Source organism: Antechinus flavipes, chromosome 3, assembly GCF_016432865.1.
Source record: "Antechinus flavipes isolate AdamAnt ecotype Samford, QLD, Australia chromosome 3, AdamAnt_v2, whole genome shotgun sequence".
In the NCBI taxonomy this organism is placed as follows: domain Eukaryota; kingdom Metazoa; phylum Chordata; class Mammalia; order Dasyuromorphia; family Dasyuridae; genus Antechinus; species Antechinus flavipes.
The window spans coordinates 426953008-426969047 of record NC_067400.1 but is presented as its reverse complement, the minus strand read 5'-3'; the positions used below and the strand labels follow the sequence as shown (position 1 = coordinate 426969047).

At 35.0% G+C, this 16040-nt stretch overlaps 1 protein-coding gene across 3 annotated transcripts in view; it reads left to right on the top strand.

Moving 5' to 3' along the window:
- CSRNP3 (cysteine and serine rich nuclear protein 3) overlaps window positions 1-13157 on the top strand; it is a 249139-nt gene extending 235982 nt beyond the window's left edge. For all 3 annotated transcript variants that reach the window (XM_051986241.1, XM_051986240.1, XM_051986239.1), the window contains 2 exons: window positions 8606-8902; window positions 10495-13157. In XM_051986241.1, coding sequence (XP_051842201.1) covers window positions 8606-8902; window positions 10495-11541 — 1344 coding nt within the window. In that variant the 3' untranslated portion in view covers window positions 11542-13157. The remainder of the gene's footprint in view (window positions 1-8605; window positions 8903-10494) is intronic.
- Window positions 13158-16040: the final 2883 nt, after the last annotated feature.

Below are 16040 nucleotides of genomic sequence, written 5' to 3'. Positions count from 1 at the left end.
GGGACAAGCTGGTGAAGAACTTTGAAATAAAGTTTTAGTAAAAATGATAATAATTGACTCTCATATAGTGCTTTAAAGTTTGCAAAACATGTTATGTACCTAATTTCATTTGATGACCAAAATCAAAGTTAGGAAATTTTTAAAAGTAGGCTTATTTTGTGGCGTCAAGGACAAAGTTCGTTAGGAAGCATACAAAGAAAAACTAGTCAGAGTGACAAAAGATAATACAATCAACAAATTGGGGAGGGTAACTATTCAGTTCTTGTATATATATAATATAATTGTATAGTATACATGCAAAAAAAAAACACAAATTCTGGAGCATATTCAAGTAGTATAATGTTTTATCTTTAGAGTTTTATGGAAGGTAGTGGTTCAAGTGAAAAGCAGACAAAAGAACAGAATAAGAATACATAATGATTGAGCAATGATAATTATAAAATCAAGTCTATATTTGAATTTGTCACCCTGTATTATTTAAATCCCTTAAAATTAACATGCTAGACCTCATTCTGCTACCTTTTGAATGAAAAATTTGAAGACCAAGACTTATGTACATAAAAAAAAAATTAAATATCAGAAGATATTCCTTCCACAATCACTAGAATGTCTAAAGGTTCCTTCTAAATTGTCCCAGAGCTTAGAATCCAATTAATGAGTCATGAAAAGCACCCTGGAATTCTTGCACATCATTACTTGCTTATGCTATAAATGCATGGGCCACCTTTTGCATGAATTAACATTAGAGCACTCACTAAGAAAAAATTAGGCATTTTCATTGGCATTAAAAATGAGGATCAGTTACGCTTATTATCATCTTCCTTTAGTGACTCATCTTGGCATACAAATGACTGTGGGTTTTTGAAGTCTACACCAGCAAAATCTAAGTTGTGACATGTTCTACCATTTTAGAGAGCCTTTTAAGTACAGCTCAAGCAACAACAACCAAAAAAAGTCTACTTTCTAGGAAACCAGCTATAGAGAAACCTGTTCATCAGCATTATTTTACACACTTAGTGAGAATACTTTGGACAATGGCAATGGAACAAAGAAATATATGAAAAAGAGCCTTGGGTGGTACCTTTCTGCTTCTGTCAATGATGGTGTCAGAGTGACTAAAAATCACATAGTTGTTCAATAACTAACACTAAAAAAAATGCAACCAACTAAACAACTCAATTAACACTAAATAGTAAACACTTAATAAATATGATTTTTTAAAATGTTGAGTGATTAAATAATTATTATGAAACTAAAAATGAGACCCTGTCCTGTGACCAGTGAATAACTACCTTAATCAAGATTTAAGGATTGGGGGATGTGAGGAGAGGAGAATTTGTCAAGTTAAATAGAGGAAAATATTACATCTTTATTTTTATTTACCCCTCTCTAAAATTTATCATTTTCTTCAATTATGATTAAAAAAAAACATTATTCTGAGAAGTGATAGGTTTCGCTAACCTACCAAAGGGGTTCATAACAGAAAAATGCTTAGACATTCATGTAAATAAACTATAGACATATCTTATAAATGAAATCAGAAACCAGATAAACATACCTGAAAAGCAATAGAGAAGAAATATGGTTGACAAGAGTAGGCTGCAACATATTAATAATAAAGCGAAGCACAAGAGAACCAATATGAAGGACTTTACCAAAGTGACATAAGATTGAAAGGAAAAATGGAATGGTCAGGATAGAGTTTAGAAGTAATCAAGGTAATGCCCCAGTCCCATCCCATCCCCCTTTATATTAAGCTAATATTGAGTTAATTTCAATTTACCTCCCTTTAAGGTCCCAACATACTGGATGCACCCCTGATGAGAATTTAGGGGAGAACTTGAATAAGAGTCACACAGGATGAGGAATGTGCAGGTTATAGTTTGTATCTTTGAAGGGAGAACTGTATCAATAAGATCACAGATCTGTTGAATTTTCAATTATTGTCAGAAGGTCATAGAATTTAAAACTGGAAAGGGAATTTGTGATCCATTCCTTTATTTTCTACATGAAAAAACTGAGGTCAGGGGGACAAGGAATAAGATGATTGTCCAAAATCATGAAAAGTAGTAATACTGAGGTCATATTATTTCTGATGAAACAAGCTAAAAATTCCATTTTTCTACTATTATTTTTCATTTCATTTCTAAATTCTGGGAATTTGTATATGAATAAACTAGTGTTCTTTCAATGTTGAAATCTTTAAAATAAGGAAAGGAATAGTATCCCTTGGAGGAAAAAATAAGGACACTGCTGCTCCCAAAGGAAAAAAATAGGGAAGCAGCATTTCAATAAGAAATGGGTGCCATTTTGAAGCTGAGAAAGAAGTCAGTTGAAAGCCCAGTTAGCAGTTGGGGTCTGAGATTCAGAAAACTAGCCCTTAAAATGTTGAGGAGTAAAGCAGAATCCATACAGGGACAGGATAAGAGATTAAAAGAAGGGCAAGAAGAGAAATAGTTTACTGATCAAGGTAGAAATATCCTATAGGAAGATTTTTGAATTTACTTTTGCTCTGAATGTCATATGATATTTATCATTGATTTCATTTAACACTTTTTATAACCTTATATATAGTTTGTGAAAAATTATCTTTGTTAAGCTTTCTAATATTCTATGGGTTTATGTACCATTTTATCAGAGTTCATAAACCACATGGTCCCCTTCCTCATATGTACAAATGAAAGCCCACAAACTAAGATAACAGTTGAGACGTCTTGTAAGGTATAATTATTAAATAATGCAACTTTTGAATGTGTTCCTCACTGAGGCTATTATTGATAATTGTCATCATCACTTTAACAGCCAAACTGGAAATAAGAGATTCATTTTCTTGCATAAGTTTGGAAATAGTTTCAAAAGGTGAATAATGACATTGTATTATACAACGATCTTAATTTTATTAATCTTGTTTTATACTTGTATCTCATTTTGAATGAATGAATGAATGAAAAAGTCACTATTAAGCATGTTTTTTGTTGTTCAATCATTAGAGTTATGTCTGACTCTTTGTGAACCCATTTGGGTTGGATTTTTTTTTTTTTTTGGCAAAGAGAGTAGTTTTTCATTTATTCCTCCATTTAACAGATGAGGAAACTGAGGCAAGCCAGGTTAAATGACTTGCCCAGGGTTACACTGCTAGTAAGTGTCTGAGGGCAGATTTGAAGTTGGGTATTTTTCCTGAATCACCTAGCTGTTCCCATTAAGCATGCTTAATGTTAAGTACAGTGTTAGGCACTAGGAATACAACTATAAGATCAGATAGCCTTTCCCTTCAAAGAATTCATATTGTTATAAGAGAAAACAAGAGTACAAAGTCCTGTATGAGGCATCTCTTAAAAGGAATTCGAAAAAAAATCAAAGATTTGGTCTATGCTCTTGAGTAGTTTGCAGGTTTCTAATGTTTAACCAACTGATAGTGCCAAAAACTTTGGTACCTATTGAGCAGTTGCCAGAATATACCTTGACAAACGTTGTTGCCTAGGATGATGGCTGTAGACAATGTGTTTGGGAGCATCCTGGGCTATCTTTGATGATTGAAGTGCTAATGGTGGTAGAAATGGTTCAATTTGGCTGGCACATAATTGTCTCCTTTCTCTCCCTCAGGATGTCCCATGTTTACATAGAGATTTGTGTGTTTGCCTTTTAGGGCAAGTTGGTTGGTGGTTGGTGAGGGTATAGTAGCTGTTCTCTTGGATGATGGCTATAAGGACTGAGCTAGAAATAGGACCTGTGGTCTGGAAGGTATTTCCACTCCAAAAGGCTTCTTTACACTTCTTCAAGTTAATCAATAGCCATTCCTCACGGTGATGAAGAAGGTGGATTCTTTCTCTAATGATTTCTTTTTCAATTATTGTGCAAGGAGTGAGCTGGAAGCAGGTCTGATTTTTGAAAGGACACTGCTGCTCCCACAGTCCTTGGGCACAAGGTCCCAGAGTACATGGATCAGGATCTGGGGGGGAAGGGGAGAATATATCTATATCTTTCTATCTATATAGTGGTCAAGATGGTAATGCTGATTATTTGATGCATCTAGGATATTCTACTTTCTATCTCTCAAGGGAGATGGGGAGGCAGAGGGCAGGACAAATCAAAGATTTCAAGAGAGTAGTATTATGTAACCTAAATTTCTACAACATTCAGGAACAAAATTTTGACTTTATAATCAATTTCAATAAGAAAGAAAGAAGTTATCTAAATAGATTCAAATGAATCTGCAAAAAACTTTCTTAGATCTAACAATACCACTACCAGACCTAACCCCCCAAAGAGATTAAAATAAGAGGGAAAGGGCCCATGTGTAAAAAAAACAATTACTTATTAGCTTTTTTCATAGTCGCAAAGAATTGTAAACTAAACGTTCCAACTTATTTAGCAATGTGATACATGAATGTAAGGCAATACTGTAGTACTGTAAGAAAATACAAAAGGAAGGGGCAGCTAGATAGTGCAGTGGATAGAGTACTGGTGCTACAGTCAGAAAGACCCAGTTCATTTAACACTTACACTTGTGTGACCTTGGGCAAGTCAGTTAACCCCAATTGTCTTACAAAACAACAACAAAATGAAAATACAAAATCAACCTTTCAGAAAAACCTGGAAAGGACTTGCATGAAATTACATAGAATCAAGAAAGCAGAATCAGGAAAAACATTTATACAACATTGTATATACAAACAATTTTGAACTTCTTAAGAAACATAATGAATGCAGTAACCAACCATGATTCCAGAGTACCAATGACGCATGATACTATCCACCTCCTGACTCAAGATGCAGAATTAGGCATATATTTTTAGACATTGCCAATTTGGGCATTTGTTTTGCTTGACTATGCATATTTATTCTAAGGTTTTGTAATAGGAGGTGGGGAAGAAAGAAAATAATTCTTTTTTGTTAATTGAGAAAGACATAAAAGCAATATAAAAATAAAAGAACAATACATTTTTAAAAGAGAAAAGAAAGATATGCAAGGAACTAATTAACCAATTCAAATTTTTAAAAGACATGTACTATGTATAACCTGTATCAAATTACTTAACATTTTAAGAGAAAGGAAGAGAAGGAAGGGAGGAAGAATGTTTGGAACTCAAAATTCTTAAAAAGAAAGATGTCAAAAAGTGTCTACATGTAATTGACAAAATACTATTTATAAAAAAGTAAAATAGAAGACATGTACATAAGGTGGAAGTTCAAGTAATTTGGAGTGAATACAAATGAATAGCATGGTACTATGAGTATGTTGGGAAATGTTAAATCCCAGATGGAACTGAGACTTCTGATGAATGCTACAGACAACAAAAATATCCTTTCAATACACTGGGGACAATAGAAAGATTTTTTAAAAGATAATTTGATTGTTGCACTGATGGGATAATATGATGATAATGGCCAATGGGAAAGGTGGCAGAACTATTCAATATCTATTTTGTTGTCATGTAGAAGAGGGATGAGACTTGCTTTGCTTGGCTCTGAGGGCAAGTTTGCCAGCAGTGATAGAAGTTGCAGAGCAGCAGAATTCAGGAAAACATAAAGGGAAAATCTTTAACCACTGGAAATGTCTCCAAGTGCAGTGGTAGATAGTGAATCTCTTATTAATAGAATTTTTTAAGCAGAGTCTCAATAACTTTGAGGCATTTTTCTAGAACTGGGTACAAGTTAGATTAGATAATTTCTGAGGTTCCTTTCAACTGTGGTTTTATAAATTTGGAATATAAGTATGTATTTAAACTATATTTTATTGCAGTAAGAATACTTTTGATAAATTGCCTATTTACCATGATATATTAATTTTTTAAATTCCATATTAGTTAAACTTCATATTAATTTTACACATGAATCTGGGCCTCAAAGACAGGAAGATGATCTGTGATACTTTGGCTATGTGATCTTGAGCAAATCATTCAAACCCTCAGTATTCTAGTCAGCCCTAAGACCTTAAATTGGAGAGAAGGTATTTACCCTTATTGGTAAAGTTTTCCCCAATGTGGGAGTTAGCAAGGAAATCATAGGTCCAGATGCTATCCTTATTAATTGACATGGCTTTTACTACCTTAGAAGTTGATGGTCTGTTCTATATATCATAATCTTTTGACATGAATATCCTTACAAATAAGAAAAAAAAATTCTATTTTAAGCTGTGACATTTAAAAAGTTTGGGAGATGTAGTTTCTGAGTAATTAATCATTTTATTAATAATAATACTAGGAATAACAATAGCATTTTATTAATAAAAAGGAATGGTCATTTGGTCATCTCTCTGACCAAAGAAAATTCATAGCATTTTGCTCACATTTATATACCCTGGGAAGAAGGGGATATCTAAGGATGGCAATCAACTCTGATTGGTTAACAATTTTTTTAAATTTTTATTTTATAATAACTTTTTATTGATAGAACCCATGCCAGGGTAATTTTTTTACAACATTATCCCTTGAACTCACTTCTGTTTTGATTTTTCCCCTCCCTCCCTACACCCCCTCCCCTAGATGGCAAGCAGTCCTATACATGTTAAATATGTTGCAGTATATCCTAGATACAATATATGCTTGCAGAACCGAACAGTTCTCTTGTTGCACAGGGAGAATTGGATTCAGAAGGTAAAAATAACCCGGGAAGAAAAACAAAAATGCAAATAGTTTATATTCATTTCCCAGTGTTCTTTCTTTGGGTGTAGCTGCTTCTGTCCATCATTTATCAATTGAAACTGAGTTAGGTCTCTTTGTCAAAGAGATCCACTTCCATCAGAATACATCCTCATACAGATCGTTGTTAAAGTGTATAATGATCTCCTGGTTCTGCTCATTTCACTTAGCATCAGTTCATGTAAGTCTCTCCAAGCCTCTCCATATTCATCCTGCTAGTCATTTCTTACAGAACAATAATATTCCATAACATTTATATATGATTGGTTAACAATTAATGAAAAAAATGAATATTACAATGAAAGACCAGCCTGAAGGATGAATAGGGAGAATGTAACCTTTATTGTGTCATTTACTTCTAAATTGCTCTACTTTGAGCAATCTAATCAAAGAATTTTCCCCACTCAAACCTGAATAGAACATAATGGGTAGGAATTCACTTAGATAAGACAGTCTAGGTAGTATAAATTTTTGACTGAGGTCAGTAATGTTCTTCAAAGAACTGAGTTTTGAACTAGCAGATGAGGACTTTCAAAAAAGGAGGGGAACTTTGGATCTCCCCAAATCATTATTTGTTAATAATCATTTTTCACCAAGGAAATAAATAACAATGACAACTAGACACCAAAACTAGACACTTTTAATGGACTTGGGTATAAACATGGGAACATTAAAAGAATAAAAACAAAAATTAAGAGAGTGAAGAGCAAATGTGAGAAAATAAAGCAGCACAAACAGATAATGCAGACAAAATCATAAAGACCATTATAGAAGGATCCAGAGGATTTCTGAAAATGTCAAGCTCATTAAATGACATTAGAGAAATGTATGACTGAGACCTTTTTGTAAAATTATTCATCAGCAATTGCTGAGATGTCTTTGTCTCCTTCTAAGGAGACATCTGTATGTTTTATCCTCCTGAGGGCAAAGACCAATGTTTGCTTTGTTTCCTCCCCTATAAAGGGCAAGGTTTCTCTATAAATATAGTTGACTGCCTAACATTTTTTGTTGAAAGAGAATGTCAAAGAGCAATAAAAGTATTAAGAGGTAGCTACTTTTGTAATTAAAAAAAAACTATTATGGGAATTATATTTAATAAAGTTTAACAATGAATGAAAATGATCAAATTAAAAGGGTAAACATGGTTACATGTATAGAATTATGATATGAAAAACAGACCCTTTAGTATTTTTTAGTCTTATGTGTACATAAATTTGAACTGTTCTTTTTAAAACAGTTTCTTGTTTGGTTCTATTTGGGATTAAGCTTCTAAAGAGTTCCCCTCTTTTTCTCTATCAATGTTCTCATACTCTCTTCATTTCTTCCTATCAGAGTTCTCAGCCCCTCAATGTTCTGGTTGGTTAGTCGAGTCTGAAATCCTGAAATCACAATGCGGTAGAACTTTATTTCCTGGACTATATCTTTTCTGAGAGCCCAGTATTCAGTGTCATGGTTTCAAGGACAGTGTGTTTGCTGACTTAGCTTGAGATGACTTCCATTAAGATGCTATCACCTCTGTCTGTACAAGGATATATTTATTCTAACATCAGAGCTGCCCACTACAAACCAGGCCCCAAAATGACATTAACTGATGGGTGTTTATAACCCTCTGCTTTCCTCACAAAGCATGGGGGGGGGGGGGGGGGAGAGGAGATTTTAAGAACTCTTCCACTCCTGACAGCAGGAAGTTCACAGTTCTAATTATTTCCATCTAGCTGTTATCAGGGTGTCTAAAAAACTATAAATTTATATTTTTAATTTTTTTCTCTATTAAGAAAAGGAATGGCTGCTAAAATATTTCTGTCTGGGGGGGAAATATTTTACTATGATTCTTTTGGGTTATGCATGTCAAGTGGTATAGAATAGTTAGTTGCACTTGTTTTGGAGAGAAATAGATATCACAAAAGAGTGGGCTATATGAATGAAATGAGCTAAGCCTTTTGTTTACCGCTCCTTGTTCCTAGATGACCAAGAATGGTACCGTAGAATCCGAAGAAGCCAGCACTCTTACATTAGATGACATTTCGGATGATGATATTGATTTAGACAACACGGAGGTAGACGAATACTTCTTCCTGCAACCCCTGCCAACAAAGAAACGAAGGGCACTGCTTCGAGCCTCTGGAGTGAAAAAGATTGATGTGGAAGAAAAACATGAGCTGCGGGCCATCCGCCTATCAAGAGAGGATTGTGGCTGTGACTGTAGAGTATTCTGTGATCCGGAAACTTGTACTTGCAGCCTCGCGGGCATCAAGTGCCAGGTAAAGATCTGTGCGACAGGGATTTGTAAGTAAAGAGATTAGAAACCAACCACTAAACAGGCAATTGTATCATGTGTAATGAATTGCTGAATGTAGAAAGAATTTGCACCAATAGACACTCAAGGACAGGGATTCGGGTGTGAAGGTGATGGATGAAATTAGTTGAAAGGCAAACATAACTGTGGATACCTAAGACACATTTATATAGAATGTGGCTCTAAATGTGCAATACGACATGTGGAAAAGTTTGAAGTACATTTGTCATTTGACAAACATTTACACATAGGCTGAATTATAATTTACAGCACCTAAGAATTTCTCTTGGTGTCTAAACAGGTAGCCTAAGAGAAGATAATGGCAATCCCCAACTTTGAAGTTTCTAAATAACACGTGAGACAGCATGGTGTTGTGAATAGAGGGCTAGACTTAATTTGAATCCTGGCAATGCGATCTGGACAAGTCATTTAATCTCTTTGGGCTCCTGTTTCCTCATTTGTAAAATGATCCTTTGAGCTTCTGATTTTCCTGTCAATGTGTCTGATTACCTAACATTCTATATAGTGGTTGAGTTATATTTAATTAAAGCCAGCAAACCTGGATTTTGGTTCAGCCTCTGTCACTATGTATATGACCTGAGATTTCCTTTCATTAATAAAAAGAGAACATTGGACTACAATGCACCCAGCTCTGTCATTCTCTGTTACTTTCTGTAATTACTGTCAGTTTCCTGAGAAATCTTGGCTTCCCGGACAGAGAAGTTCACCCTTGCAATAATGTGAGAGTAGTTGCTATACTCTGAGCCTACCTCCCTCTCCAATCAAAGAAAGATGACCTTAATTCTGCCTGAGGAATATAGGTGGAAAAACTCAAATGAGTGGGGAAATAGGTAATGAAAACAGATTTACTGGTAGAAGTTGTTTTGGTTTTTGCTATAGCAGAGTGACAGCATAAAAACTTGTTACTCTTCCTTTCTCTAAAAAGAACTAAAAAAAATGCCTTTCACTATCATGTCTCCTGCCTCCTCACCCCACTACAAGGTGAAGTAATAACCACCAGGACCACACATTATCATTTTTTCCACTCTCTGGAAAGCTGAAGTGAAATATGGAACCTTGTCAGATATTTACTCACCTATCAAATGGGGTCTCAGAGGACCCTTGCAACTCAAGGTCTATAATCAATGACGTGGAGAAACAAGGAAAAAAATTTAAAAGAGGAGTTATAATCATATAAAATCTTAGGCTATGAAAAATTGAGCTATATCATTTAATGTTTGAATACAGTGTACTGATGATTGTCTAAAAATGTTGGGAAGTTAATAAAATAGAAAAATCCTTAGTTTTGAGAAGCTTTGCAATGCAAATAGGGTAGAGAAATACAAATGATAGAGGAAGAAAACAAAAACAAATAAGTACATGGTTTGCTAATCATCTGCTTTGGTATCATTTAAATTCCCTGAATTAAGACTCACACTCAGTCTTAGAAAAGACTCAAGTTGCTGTTTTACTTGTCATATTTTCATAATGTTCTCTCTCTCTCTCTCTCTCTCTCTTTCTCTCTCTCTTTCTCTCTCTCTCTCTCTCTCTCTCTAGGTGGATCGGATGTCTTTCCCATGTGGTTGCACTAAAGAGGGATGTAGTAATACAGCAGGTAGGATTGAATTTAATCCTATCCGAGTCCGGACTCACTTTTTGCACACAATAATGAAACTCGAACTGGAGAAAAACCGAGAGCAGCAAATTCCAACACTGAACGGCTGCCACAGTGAGATAAATGCTCACACTAGTTCTATGGGCCCTGCTGGCCACCCTGTGGAATATTCAATTGCAGAGAATTTTGAGATTGAAACAGAGCCCCAAACAACAGTGATGCATTTGCAGTCTGCAGAAGAGTTGGATTGCCAAGTAGAAGATGAAGAAGAGGAAGAAGATGGAAGTAGCTTTTGTAGTGGAGTTACAGATTCCAGCACACAAAGCCTAGCACCAAGTGAATCAGATGAAGAGGAAGAGGAGGAAGAAGAAGAGGAAGAAGATGAAGAAGATGAGAAAGGAGATCATTTTGTGGAAGGTCTGGCTACCCATGCCGAAGTTGTGCCTCTTCCTTCAGTTCTCTGCTATTCTGATGGCACTACAGTACATGAAAGCCACTCTAAAAATGCCTCTTTTTACACTAGCTCTTCAACTTTATATTACCAAATAGACAACCATACTCCAGGCACCACAAATCAAATTCCTGAGAACTATTCTGAAAGAGACACTGTTAAAAATGGTACCCTTTCTCTGGTGCCTTACAGCATGACATCAGAGCAGTTTGTTGACTATGCTCGACAAGCAGAAGAGAGCTATGGCAGCTCACATTACCCATCTGCAAACCCCTCTGTAATAGTCTGCTGCTCTTCATCAGAAAATGATAGCCATGTGCCATGTAATAGCTTATATCCTGAACATAGGCCAAACCACCCTCAAGTGGAATTTCACTCTTATTTGAAAGGTCCCTCCCCAGAGAGATATGTTTCTACTTTGAATGGCGACAGTCACATAGTTGAGCATCCTGCTGAAAATTCCTTAAGCCTTTCGGAAAAGAGCAGATTGCACGAAGAATGCATCAAGTCATCAGTGATTGAGACCGTCCCCGTGTAGTAGGTTAAGTTGTCCCAGAACCACCTTCCTATATTTAAATGCACTGTTATTTAATTGGATTTCCTAGACTCAGCATTGTTTTAAACTGTGGACCAAGAAAACTTGGACTATGGTTAAAGTTCCAGATGCTTTTGTTTCTTCTTTCTAGCTTTTGGGACAGTGGCATTGCACAAATACAAGTTCATACAAGGATTTTGAAATAAATCAGATGTTTTTGATAAAAAAAAAAAGAGCTAAATTTAAAAATGCATATTTCAGTCACTGACCTGTCAAACTCTGTGAAACCTGCCAATCTGTATAGATCAAAGCTCCAAGTTTTTTGATTATTGGGCCTGTGCAAGATTCTTAACTAATACTTGGAAACGATCAGATTTAGAGTCCTAATTTTCAATATCTGAAGTTGATAGTGACTTTTTGATGTAAAAGTAATTATTGTAAGAAAAATATTTAATTGTTCATATGTATTTTATTTATGGTAGTTTAGCAGATCATGTTTTGATGGAAATTAATATGTTCATTTAAACTTAAGAGCCACACCAGAGCATGCCCATATGGATTGCAAATAGCGTTCCATCTACATTTTTATGAACATTACTAATACGATCTGCAGATACTTTCTTAAAGGTGAACTAGGCCTATTTTTGCTATTTTGAACAAATAAATGAATCTATTTGTGCAGGTCCATATACAATTTTCTCTAAAGGTAAGGGTTAGGACAATCCTCCTGCTAGGGTCTGGATCAGTGCCTTCCCACACTTAGTTCCAGGGAAGGAAGTAAAAAGAATTGCCACTTTAGAAACAAAAACAATAAAAATGGCATTGTCTTTGTTCTTAGCTTGTCTAGTAGCACCTTTGAGCCCTATACCCCCATATGGAAATGCACTTTAGTGCCCTTGGCAGTACCTGCTGAGGTGTAGGGACTGTGAAAATTTTAGGGGGTTAAGGGCTAGGATAGAAAGCTGTAATTATCTTGGGGTTTATATGATACAGTAGTCTTAAAATAATATTTTTTGTGAAAGAACGAATAAAGATTTTCTTCAACCAGTTTGGGAATCTAAATCAGAGGTCAATAAGATCAGAGTTATAATGCTTGTCAGGTTATAGGAAGCATGAAACATGGATGAAGCAAGTAGATGTTTTTCTAAAAAAAACCAATATTTGCAAACTAGATATATAGAGAGATTTCAATTTTGTAATTAACAGTGTGAACAATGGGCCATCACCCAAATATTCAACTAGGCCTTAAGTTTCTGAAGCATTATGAATTTCTCTTGCCTGGGATAATTAGCAGGAAAATCCAGAATGCATTTTTTGCATTCTCATTACCTCATGTTCCCTTAACTTATTAAAGGAACAGACACATGGAATCTAAAACATGCACTCCTGGCCTTTAGATTATCTGTACTTGGTTTGCCTGGAGAAGGATTTCTAGGATCCCTTTTTTTTTTTTTTTTTTTTTTTTTTTTTTTTGTAAATTGACTTAGGTAACAAAATAGCGTGCACTACCTTTTTTTCAATGCAATATGACACTTCATCTGTTTCAGTATTTTGTCCTATTGATATGAAGTATCATATGTTGTTTGTTGGTTTAAATGTAGATTTGACTTGCTGTTCAATGATTGCACTGCTTCTTAATTTTTATGTCTTTCAGACTTTGGTGTTTAAGGATATGGATTTAAGCATATTGTAGATTTTTCGATTGTAAATTTCATTCAGTAACTCTCAAATATGCTTGAATTTCAATGGAAAACCCTTGCTAAAACTCGGGAGGAAGGGAAGGGTTGGGTAATTTGTTCACTTGGCAGCTAGTTCTTTGATAATTGAGTTGTTTATTTCTTCCTTTTCTCTCTCACTGCACCCATACACAAACACACCCGGGCCTAAACAGGTAGACATTTTTCTCACTGTCTTTGGATTTCCTTCCCAGATAGGGAAGGGATAGTCTAGTTCTATCCCTTTAATAATCAATCTTAATTATTAGACTTCATATTTTTATGGCATCCATTAAATATATCCAGTAAGGTTTCAGTTCATAGTGACTGATATCTTTGTTTTCTCTTTATAGTAAGAATCTAAAGAGGGCAAATCCCAGGAGAAAATGAAAGCAGTCCCTCAAAGTCATAGATCCCTTAAAACCCAGTAGAGAAAAAAAGCCTATTTAATGTATTTGTGGGACTATTAACTATACTTTTTAATATAAAAAATATCTTGAAATGTCCACCATACATCAGCCTAGGATTTGTCTTTTGAAAGAGCCATAAAGAAGATCTGTGATCTGTGACAGGGTTGAAGGACAAAAGAAGGTTTGGCTTTTCACCTGAGAGCTATTTATAGGACCATTTGAGAGTTAACATAGTGAGCGTTAACTTTGTGAGGCAGCGACCAGATCTGATGATTTTACCCTTATCTAGGATAACTGGCTTCTATCTTTGAACTTTGCTTCCAAAGTAATCCCTAATCCACCACCTGCTTTTTGTCATAGATAATCAGGGAAGAGTAAACAACATCCATGCATATATCTAGGCAAGAGAATTATCTCTTCCTATTCTCCAAAAGATTTTCTTTTCATATTTTTTTATCCATCCCCATTCTACTCCATATCCCTCTCTTTAAAACAACAACATACACTATCAACTTCCTGTCACTTTCTTCCTTTTCCTCTCGGTAGGAGAGGTGTCAGATATATGACTAGTAATACACAGAGGAAAACTTTCCCCTTAAATTCTAATTGGATCTCATGGTCTGAAAAATATAGTAATTTTTATATGTACTAGTATTTTGGAAATATTTGATCAAAGATGTATGTATATAATATAGATATATATAAAGAGATGGTTATACAGATATACATGCATGTATATGAAAATATATACACATGTATATATGTGCAAACATATATCATCTCTCTATAAATGTATATGTATATATCATTGGATCCATTTCCATGTTGCTCTTTTTCTGAGTAATATTAATAGAATACAGAATTCCCACTGCCTTTTTCACCTATCAGTAAATCCTTTATTCAATATTAGCTGCCCATGTGGGAAGAAAGTTAAACATTTCATCTGAAGTTTAAGGGGGGAAGAAGGGATGAAATCAAGTAGGAGTCCACCAATTGTGATATATTTATAAGGTTTTTAGTACTGGAATCAACAGCCTGACCAGCATTGCCTCAATAATCGGTTGGTCTTTTTTAGTCGGACTCTTCCTAACAAACCAAATTATAGTCCCCTTTGCCATAGTCTTTGAGTCATTCACACCCCATTGTAAAACTTCTTTCTCTCAATTTTGTTTTACTTCCAACCCTGTGCCTTTTATTGGTTTTTACCTCTCAGTCACATTAGAGACTGAACTGATTGATAAGTCAAGTGTTTGAAAGAGCTTGTTACCACCATTATATTTGGTGGTTCCCTGGGAAGAAAGAAGGGAAGGAAAAGATTATTGCACTGTTTTTTATTTCTTCATTTCATCTCTTGACTGCTGAGATATAAGTAAAAACTATTCTATTTCCTATATCCTCTTAGATGAACAGTAGATTTCCCTTTTAGAAACCAGTCCTTTTATCTTAAATAAACCATCTTTTCCCCGCAGGCTTGCCACAGTTGAGGAGGAAAGTACCTGAAATGGAAAGTCCCCACTACCAAATGTGACCCAAAAACCCCATCTTGTATTTTAAAGTATCACTATTCATCTGAACATGCATAAATCAAAAGATGAATAAATTGGATTTAGTTATTGTATTGTCATAAATCAATCTTCAGTACCAGCTCTGGGCCGAATTCCAGTTTGCCAGCCAACAGGCATTTATTATATGTTTGCTATGTAATAATCTGAAAGGAGAAGAGGAGCATTAATAACTAAGGGGGAAAGAATAAATATATTTCAGATGAATTTTGAAGGAAACCAGAGGACGGAAAGTCCTCTTCAATTCAGAACTTCAGGTTTTAGAGAGATACACCTTTTGTTCTTATATTTTGTTGTTATTCACTTTTTTAAACTGTGTCCAACACTTTACGACTACATTTGGGATTTTCTTAGCCAATACACAGAAGTGGTTTGCTATTTCCTTCTCTAGCTCATTTTACAAATGAGGAAACAGACGAACATTTTTAAGTGATTTGTTCAGGATCTAGTGTCTGAGGACAGATTTGAACTCCCAAGGGACTCCAGGCCCTGCATTCTATCCACTAAGCCATCTTGCCATTTTAAAGGGATAAAAAATATTAAATCTGACCCAGAAAACTAAGGATGTCTTCTACTAAGTTTACAACTACTTGGTATTACTATCTAGTACTAAATGGCTGAGATTTGTAGTTTGTTTCTGAGGGAAATCTGAGATAGAAAAATGCCATGAAATCTATCATGCAGGTTTTAAAATTTTTGACATTTCCATTTTAGCAATTTTTTTAAATGTGTGCTAGTGAACATTTTCCTTTAATTTTATGTATATTCTGAAATGACTCTCTATTATAGAGTCATCCAGAGACTGTTCCTCCTCT